At 35.9% G+C, this 9,628-nt stretch overlaps 2 protein-coding genes across 4 annotated transcripts; both read left to right on the top strand.

The window, feature by feature from the left end:
• The first annotated feature begins 876 nt into the window (after positions 1-876).
• On the top strand, positions 877-5,073 carry LOC100113631 (pancreatic triacylglycerol lipase). Of its 3 annotated transcripts, none has more exons than XM_032601447.1 (8): positions 877-968; positions 1,037-1,353; positions 2,500-2,846; positions 3,379-3,482; positions 3,559-3,866; positions 3,971-4,063; positions 4,160-4,405; positions 4,605-5,073. In XM_032601447.1, exons 2-8 carry the CDS (start codon positions 1,113-1,115, stop codon positions 4,676-4,678), a joined length of 1,413 nt encoding a protein of 470 aa, XP_032457338.1. In that variant the 5' UTR covers positions 877-968; positions 1,037-1,112; the 3' UTR covers positions 4,679-5,073. The 3 variants fall into 3 exon arrangements, with proteins under 3 accessions (XP_032457338.1, XP_031778242.1, XP_032457339.1); XM_031922382.2 differs by having other exon boundaries at positions 879-964; XM_032601448.1 differs by having other exon boundaries at positions 881-905.
• Positions 5,074-5,429: 356 nt separating this feature from the next.
• LOC107981806 (exosome component 10) lies at positions 5,430-9,535 on the top strand. Its single transcript, XM_031922378.1, has 4 exons — positions 5,430-5,706; positions 6,730-6,975; positions 7,057-8,580; positions 8,660-9,535. Exons 1-4 carry the CDS (start codon positions 5,638-5,640, stop codon positions 9,143-9,145), a joined length of 2,325 nt encoding a protein of 774 aa, XP_031778238.1. The 5' UTR covers positions 5,430-5,637; the 3' UTR covers positions 9,146-9,535.
• Positions 9,536-9,628: the final 93 nt, after the last annotated feature.

The following is a 9,628-nucleotide window of genomic DNA, read 5'->3' as shown; positions in this document are numbered from 1 at the left end:
CCCGCGTCGAAGAGATTTGAAACATTTATACAGCTATAAAAGCGTACCGCAGTACTCCTCGACACTGCAACTATATTGAAAAGTGTAACTTTTCGTCAAATATGTATCTATATACTATCTTTCTTTCGTACTACTTCTCTTTCTTCAAATGTATCTAGTATCTACTATCTACTATAATCTTCGTATAGGAAAGGACGTTAGAATACTGAACGCACTCAGTTCCATTTTTTCAACTCTACATATTTGGCTTACTAATGGCAAATAGTTGGCTAATGTTTCTACCAGGGCTATGTAAATTAAAATTGCATAGGTACGCAGATCTAAAAAATGTTTGAAACGTTCTATGCAATTGGCAAATTACATAAAGTCAATTAAAAATAATTGTACTTTCCGATCGAAAGCAACATATCTATTGTTTTTTGATTTATTAAACTCAAGCTAATAAAATAACTTATATAATTGTTGACTGAAAATATAGGAAACAACCATTACGGAAACTAGAGTTATTTTTAAATTTTCATAGATATCGCATCTCTAACTATCTCTCTAAGAAACTCTCACATAGGTTTGTAATAATTATGGGATAGTAAACAAGGTTGGGACACGCGAGAATGCGAATATACATAAAGCATATATTATAAAGATTTGAGGCAAAATATTTTCTCGCACTGTGTAAGTAACCAACCATATTATCAAAAAAACTACGCGCATGTGGTCACGCAAGATCATGCAAATAAGCCGAATTAATAGTTAAAAGCGACGAGTATAATATATGTGTTGAGAAAAAAAAAATGCAAAATCAGAGTACGCAGAAGGAGAGGTCAGACAATAATGAGAATAGCGGTGTTATATACGTGAGACGTGCAAGTAAATGCCTTTCGCATCCGAGAGGCTGCTCTGTTGAGGTAGGTATCCAGTTTGGATTGTCAAAGGTCAGCGAGTGAGCCAGCGGGAGCGCTCGATCGTACGTGCGTATGGACGGAAAAGCCGATTTTATCTCGCGGGAGCTATATACATAATAATATTATGTTTATAGCATCGCAGGCAGTCGCTGAGTACAAGGCGCTCGGTGAACAGCAGGAGCCGGTCAGTCGAAGCTGACCACTCGAAGCATGAAGACCGCGACGAAGATGCTACCGGCGATTCTGCTGCTGTCGCTGTTTCTTAGCTCGGGGCAGTGGCAAAGCGTTGATGGGCAGTTCCTGGGGGGCATCAAAGACAAAGTGCTGCCGACCAACCTGGCCAGAGGCATATCCGAGGGTGTGAGCAGTACGCTGGGTAACGCGACCACCGGTCTGAAAAACGCCACCCTCAAAGCCCAGGACAAGATCGGAGATGCCGCCAAAGCCATTGGTAAATAAGCGTTTCGTGTAAAATTCGGACCGCCGCGATTGTTCGGCTCATTATGATTATCTACCGCGTTTATATTAAGATATATTGAAACTTCGTTTAGTACTACTTTCTTAATAATTAACTAACTTTCCATACAATATTACGAGGTCGATTAATCCAATAATATTTAATATTTATAATTTACACGCACCTGTATTATAAATGGGAAATTCTACGAGGAAAAAGCAACCTTTTTTCTAATTGTACATGCGAGCAATGCAAAACCACGTTCCAACACCGAAAAAGTGCCAAATTCGTCGATAAATAGCCATTGTTCAACGGCGTGTACCTAAAGCATGAAAGCACAAACAGAAAATGTAAAAAGACACTAATTTCTTGACTTCGAAAAATCCTGCAATTTTCATGATTTTTTCATATTTTCAATTGCAGGTAACTTTTGACCAAATCAAGCATTTTCAACGCATTTCTTTTTACATTGAAGCTCTTTTCCCGTTCTTTCATTCTACCGTAATACATTTTCTGTTTGTGCTTTCATGATTTAGGTACACGCCGTTGAACTTGTACAATAAGAAAAAAAGGCATATTTCTCGTAGAATTCCCCATATCTTTGTGATATTTTTAAAAATAATTAAGATTTTTCGAATGCATCATTCGTCGTCAGCTAAACGCCTTATCGATTGAGACTCATGCGCGACGATAGTTTTATGCATGGTCGCATAATGCTCTAGTATGCGTATCTATGTGTGGAGTAAAATAAACATGATAAAATAATACTTTTTCGCGCGTGGGAAACCCCATGCTCGAATTGCCAAATAATATATCATAGTTTCATATCGCGTTCGTACACGCATACCTACGAAAATGTGAGCAGCTTTGCTAAGAAGTTGTATAACAATGATGTAGAGGATAAAACATTGACTCCTGCGAGAAGAATGAAGAGATTGCTTTCTTAATGTTATTTTTTTTTGTTTTTTTTTGTTTACTATCTGCTAATTTCTCAATAAAATAATGATAGAAACGCATGCACAACATTTGGAGCATATAAGACGAGCGTTATAGACAGCTAATCCATATTCTAAAGCGTTGACGCGTTTAGCTTTGGAAGCCTACTGCGATTCTGCTGGTTTCTAACGAATGACAACTTAGGTAAAGCGACGAAGAGCGCGGTAGACACTGCCCAGAATGCGGCGGTGAAGATCGGCAACGCGACGATCGGCGAGGTGAACGACTGCCTGGGCCTGGGCTCGACTCTGTCCTCGCAGTTCGAGGCCCTGCTGAAGAAGGACGACAACGGCACGAGGGCACAGGACGCCCACTTCTACCTGTACTCGCGCAACCAGCCCCGCCAGGTCGAGGTCATGATCGGCAAGCAGTTCGGCCTGGAATGGACCGACTTCGAGGTCAGGCGCAACACCGTCGTCATCGTCCACGGCTTCCTCTCCAACGGCAACGAGACCTGGATCAAGGAGATGGCCGACGCCTTCCTCTACATGGTACACACACGCACATATTCGATCGTTTCTCATATCAGCTAATTTCTTCGTTTTCGACGTCATATATAAATATCGTATTCGGAATAAGCACGTTGTAGGAAAAGTACCAAATCACATTAGGAGCGATTTCCGTCATAAAGCCCGATAAAATGTGCTAATGGGATGACGCATACGCGTTTGGAGTTTTTCAGAAGTATAAAGACATAATTGACCGGTAATTAAACCGATTACCGGAATATGCCGATATTTTTACATACGAAATCGCTCGTCGGGCTCACGCGTGTCATTTAAATGCAAACGCGCACCAAGGTGAAAGATATTCACGCGGTTGAAAAACAAGGACGAGCTTACCACTGACATTCGAAATATTAGATCTTACGTGCATTATATGTATAAAAACAATTCCCATATACTCTGACGAGACGTCATATTTTTTTCGATTCAAATAATTTACGAGCACTTTTGAATCAAAAACTAATATGCAAATTGTGCGAATGGTTTTTGCATTGCAAGTGTGATTTAAAAATTGCAGGCTGACGTTAACGTAATTGTCGTTGATTGGAGCGATGGCGGCGATACATACAATTATTTGAAAGCAGTTGTAAACACGCAGACAACCGGAAATCAAATTGCAACGTGAGTGCAGTATCATGCGTTAGCGCATAATTACTTATATTTACTTATACTTCATCTTTTTTCTCATAATGCAAAGATTTTTCGGCCAAATCGCAAATTACACAGTCGAGCGAAACGGACCCACGAAGGAGCAATGGGGTAGCATCCACTGCGTTGGACACAGTTTGGGTGCTCACATTTGCGGGTATGCGGCCAACGAAATCAAGCGCCGCGGAGCTGATTGGAAAATCCGCAGGATAACCGGCTTGGATCCGGCTCAGCCTTGCTTCAAAACTGCAGATCTAGCTCTGAAATTGGACAAAAACGATGCGCCGTTCGTCGACGTCATTCATACCAATGGCCAATTTTTGAAGAAACTTGGATTGGGCCTCCCGCAACCTATTGGTGCGCTTTTTCTAAAAAATTTAATCCAAAGAATGAATCAGCAAAGTGCTTGGCAAAAATGAGTTTTTTTTTTTTTTTTTTTGTTTATTTTTCATTGTTCACAGGACACATCGATTTCTTCCCTAACGGCGGAAAACAACAGCCCGGTTGCGCACTGACCAGCTTTACAATACCAGTATTATCCATACCCAGAGAAGGTTCGTATCGAAACCGGTAATAGTTATACCGGTATAATGTATCCTCAATTTTTCATTATAAAGCTCATCATAGTAATGCGACAAACAAATTTTCAGCTATAAACAAGGCGATCTGCAGTCATGGTCGATCATACTTGTACTTTACGGAATCGATAGTCAACTCGGTGTCGAACAACTGCACTTTTGTTGCACACCCGTGGGACCGAACATATCGAAACATTGATCAAGTCTTATCCATAAATTGCCAATCAAATATGTGCAGTGAAATGGGAATCAATAGCGATAAATTTAAATTTAGAGGTTCATACTTTACTTTGACTTCTTCGGTTCAGCCATACTGCCGTACGTATACTTTATATATATATATATATATATATATATATATATATATATATATATATATATATATATATATATATATATATATATATATATATATATATATATATATATATATATATATATATATATATTATTTTAAATTACGCGCACATGATTATACACTCTAATATGTATTTTGATTTTATACTATTATTTTTAGATGCTGGATATTGGGATAGAGAAGAAGCTAAAGAAATCTTAAAAGACGACTTCAAAGATACTTTAGAGGATTAAAGCGAGAGGATTGAGCATTAAGCAATCTTAAATTAAAAATAAACAACAAAAAAATCAACATGAAGTTAATAAAACAAATATTTGGAAAACTATAAAACTCATAGCTATTCCGTAATATTACATAGAGTAGTATAGTGCAGGCACAAAATAATTATGGAAATTTTACTGGTTTTAAATAACTATAAAAGATGTTTTTAAATTTCGAATTTAGCGCAATCCTAATCAGTTTTTATTTATAATTTTTGTATTATCATAAGAAAGTATTTGTTTTGTAGTATAATCTCTTCATATTTTTAATGTGCGACGAATACATCCCCTGCTTTTATATGTGTACATCGCAATATATCGTACAAAGTTATTATAAAATAAAAGAATTATAAATATTTTGTAACAAACACCTATTTATTAATTAAGCAGATCATTTAATTAATTCATTACAAAAGTATTTTTTAATCACCTGTTAATTTTTTTTATCGCAAGCAGTCGTAAATATCTACTTTAAATTTAACATACTAGTTGAATAGATTCAACATACACAGAAGCAAAACAATGTTGAGAGGTTAAAAAATCAGACTAAATGACAAATTGAGCCAAAAACTTGAAAACAACTCGAAAGAATGATCAAAGCATTGAATAATACATAAAATAAAGATTTTTGTTGGCTTCCAACATTTATATTCAAATCTCCCGGTCCCCCAATCTGCCATTCTTAAAATCATATGCGTAAAAGCAGTGTTCCTAAAGCTATCGCGTTCTTATTGGGACGAACTTTGATAAAAGAAAAACACATTGCGAAGAAAGTTAGAGGTTATGTTGACTGTTGCCATAAGTATGTGGACTGGTGGCTGTTAATTTTGCAGCTCAGAAAAATTGAACGTTTTTTTACTACGTAATAAACAGGCAAATAGTCAAAATTTGGAAACTATATTACATGATAAAAACAAACAGATCCTTCAACAATGACATCGGAAGATCCAGCCGTCATTGAAGTTGAAGATTCGGGTACCAGCATAAGCGATTTCATTCAGGTAAATGCGGTACTTTTGGATTCATTTTTATGAAATTATTGCGTTTAACGATTCCTTTCTTAAAAGTATAGAACCCAGTTGCATAAGTCTTAATAAACATGTATGTTAAATACATCTTAATTAGAGAACAACCTTCTTGGGATGGTAATAAAGTCATAACATTTGTAGATCACATGTTTTGTTCCGCTATTTTCAATGCCGATTGATACTTTTGACTGATATTTTGATTCATTAATGGGTCCAGCCTGGGTTGAATGCTACAAAAAAACAACAAAATATTCGTCCAATACAAATTTTTTTCTTTTCACGTAAATTAAAAAACAAAAAATATCTACTGTAAATATTTACACTGTACACTATCTCTATCGAGAAATATCATATATATACCATACAAAATCACTGACCAAAGTTCATGATATTTTACTATATAAATAAGTGTTTTTAGTCACTTGCCACAGCATTATTAAAGATTTGGACCGTCTTCTTTACTCTACCCGGGCTTAAAATGTACCTTAAACATGCCCCCTCAGACCTAATGAAAGACATTTCTAAAAAATATTAATTAAATGTTTTTCGCAACAAGTACAGTGTGAAAAATATTAATTAAATTTATTAGCTACATATACAACGTATGGATAATAACATTTAATTAATATTTTTTAGAAATGTCTTTCATTAGGTCTAAGGGGGCATGTTTAAGGTACATTTTAAGCCCGGGTAGAGTAAAGAAGACGGTCAAGATCTTTCATAAAGCTGTGGCAAGTGACTAAAAACACTTATTTATACAGTAAAATGTTATGAATTTTGGTCAGTGATTTTGTATGGTATATATATGATATTTTTCCGTAGAAATAGTGTATATTGTAAATATTTTTAGAAGATATTTTGTTTTTTAATTTACGTGAAAAGAAAAAAATTTTTTGGATAAATATTTTGTTGTTTTTTTGTAGCATTCAACCCAGGCTGGATCCCTTTAGTGATTGGCATTTTCTTCGTTCTACAATATTAAAATATGATTTTCAGAAATCGTTTGCTGTTATCAAAGATGGCATCAAAGCTTCAAACAGTCTACCAAGTGCTGACAACTTTAACTACTATACCTGCTTCCCAACATTCAACGAGATTCGAAATGAACAAATCAAGAAAATTCTTAATTCTATGCAAGGTATTGTGGAGAGGGCAGGAATTGCAGGCAATATCAAACAAAGGGATATTGAAGAAAAATTTGACTTAATTCTTGAATCAAACGATATATATCTAGATCAAGCTGTAAGTGATAACTTCAAACGATGTAATTTATTAATCTACATTTGTTAATGTTTATTCATGAAATTCTATTTATTAATTCAGGGACTCTGTATGGATGAAGCATCTGGAATAAGTAAAAATCCTACTGTTGAGTTAATCATTTCACAAACTAATTCACCGAGACACGTAAATGGATCCTGGAATACTAACAATTCTAATACTGCTAAGTCTGCATCGCAGAGTTCCAATCCTGCACAGGCTGTTAGATTATTGGCTGCAAAAAACATACAAAGACCTCAATTAACATTTAAAGATAAAATTGACAATAGCCAAAAGCCATGGGAGCCCAAAATTAAATATAAACCAAATTCATTAAAACCGCTGGCTATATACTTGGAGTGTGGGGATGAAGGAGAAGAAATATTTTGTCATCCATATGAGTTTGAACTTGATAAATTTCAACCACCAGAAAAGCAGTTAGTGAAAAAGCGTCCAACTAAGTACAAGCCAGTTCTTGACACACCATTGATCGTAATTGAGAAAGTTCAAGATCTTAAAATATTGTTGGAAGACTTGGAAAAGTACAATGAAATTGCTGTAGATTTAGAACATCATTCTTACAGAAGTTTTCAAGGTATTACCTGTCTTATGCAAATTTCTACAAAAGACACAGATTACCTGATTGACACATTGACATTAAGGTCCGAACTGCACGTTTTAAATGAAATATTCACAAAGCCATCAATTCTCAAAGTATTTCATGGTGCTGACTCTGACATTCTGTGGTTACAAAGAGATTTGGGTCTATATATAGTAAACATGTTTGACACATACCAAGCAGCAAAGCAATTGGGATTGCCATTTTTGAGTTTATCTTACCTCTTGAAAACGCATTGCGAAATCAGTGCAAACAAACATTTTCAGTTGGCAGATTGGCGTATTAGACCATTACCAGAAGAGCTTATGAAATATGCTAGAGAAGATACGCATTATTTATTGTACATAAAAGATATTTTAAGCAATGCTCTCATTGATTCTGCTAATGGTCAAAGCAACATTTTAAAAGCTGTATATACCAGAAGTACCGATATATGCAAACAAACTTATACCAAACCAGTTTGGACAGAAAATAGTTATAAAGCTATGTACAGAAAAAGTCAGAAAATGTTCAACAATCGACAACTCTTCGCTTTGCAAGAGTTACACAAATGGAGGGATGAGACAGCTCGAGCTGAGGACGATAGCACAAACTACGTTTTACCAAATCATATGTTATTGAATATTGCAGAGACACTTCCTAGAGAAATGCAAGGTATTCTTGCTTGCTGCAACCCGATTCCACCACTGGTTAGGCAAAATCTATTGAAGATTCACAAGATGATATTGAAGGCTAGAGAACAGCCTCTGATAAAACCTATTTTAGAAGATGACATGAAACAAAGATTGACCCAAAGAAATCAAGTTTCAAACTCGGAGTCTTGGATTTTTGCACCGCACGATACACCAAGTGGCATGGAAGCTGAAGCAAATCTTCCTTGTTTGTTAAATACTTCCTCTACAGAGAACAAAGTAATGAATGAAACAAAATTAAAACCAGCCATAAATATTTTCGAAAGTTCGTCAGAGGTAAATGCTAATTACTTTTTTTTATGTAAACTTACTTGCAGGTGGTGTTGATGATTAAATATTTTTATTTTCTTAACAGGACGAAGGCGGGGATTCGAGATCCGAAAATTCGAGGAAAAAGGGAAAACTTGTTTTTATTAGTCCATTTGAGAGATACAAGCGTGTGATGCCCATGATAGTTGAAGAGGAAAGAAAAGCAAGAGAAAAGGCAGAGCAAGAGGAGGCAGAAAGAATAAGGAAATTGCAAAAGAGTCAGCAGGATACTGCTGCTAGCATAAGTAGGGTTCACGAACACTTTGTTACAGTGGTGCAAGAAAATGTTATTAGTCCCAAACTCACGGGAAATGCAGTATCAGCCGATAAAAAGTCTCCCCAGATGATCCAAGTAAATTCACGCTTTGACAGGATAGTTCATAAGCATCATAACAGGTCTCCTTCATCGTACCAGACTCTTAGCCAGATGCCTGGCAAGAAAAGAAAGAGGCAATTGAGTCCTGAAGTCATTCGACCTTTCAGAAACAATAAGAGCAATGCTGACAAAGGAAACAAGCGTAAACGCCAATAACTACATTGTTTCAATGTAGCTTTAAGACGACCGTTTGCTTATACACTTGAAATATCAGAAAGTCTATTTTGCCGCTATCTAACTATAGATAATTTTTCTGTATCGTTTGCGGATTTAAGCAATACTGACGCAGATTACTTTATTATTATTAAAATCTACGTGCTACTTTAAGAAATCTTGACCCTTATGGTAGCCAAAATGTAAATATACGGATAATTTTATAATTCTATGATAATCGATCGTGAGAGAAGAAAGTTTATTAGACTACAGGTCGTTGTTACACGATAACCGCCAGGTTGAAAGAAAAGGTTTGATTTCCTCCGAATTCGATGAAAAGTTTTTCTACGAGTAAATGCAATGTAAAAATAAATGTCGTTTAAATAAGAAAAAGTACGTTTTTCATCAGTATCCTCTCCGCAGGCAGCATAGGGTAAGAGTCGTTCCCGACCTTGCCGACTACGCGTTCCGCGTTCCCCGGCGCAA

This window comes from Nasonia vitripennis, assembly GCF_009193385.2.
Source record: "Nasonia vitripennis strain AsymCx chromosome 1 unlocalized genomic scaffold, Nvit_psr_1.1 chr1_random0015, whole genome shotgun sequence".
Lineage (NCBI taxonomy): Eukaryota > Metazoa > Arthropoda > Insecta > Hymenoptera > Pteromalidae > Nasonia > Nasonia vitripennis.
This window is presented reverse-complemented; position numbering and strand designations above follow the sequence as displayed.

Coding starts and splice junctions, on each gene's coding strand:
- LOC100113631 (XM_032601447.1), top strand. CDS start 1,113: ATGAAGACCGCGACGAAGATGCTACCGGCGATTCTGCTGCTGTCGCTG. Junction 2,847..3,378: donor CCGACGCCTTCCTCTACATG/GTACACACACGC, acceptor TAAAAATTGCAG/GCTGACGTTAACGTAATTGT. Junction 3,867..3,970: donor GGGCCTCCCGCAACCTATTG/GTGCGCTTTTTC, acceptor CATTGTTCACAG/GACACATCGATTTCTTCCCT.
- LOC107981806 (XM_031922378.1), top strand. CDS start 5,638: ATGACATCGGAAGATCCAGCCGTCATTGAAGTTGAAGATTCGGGTACC. Junction 5,707..6,729: donor GCATAAGCGATTTCATTCAG/GTAAATGCGGTA, acceptor TATGATTTTCAG/AAATCGTTTGCTGTTATCAA. Junction 8,581..8,659: donor TTTTCGAAAGTTCGTCAGAG/GTAAATGCTAAT, acceptor TTTTCTTAACAG/GACGAAGGCGGGGATTCGAG.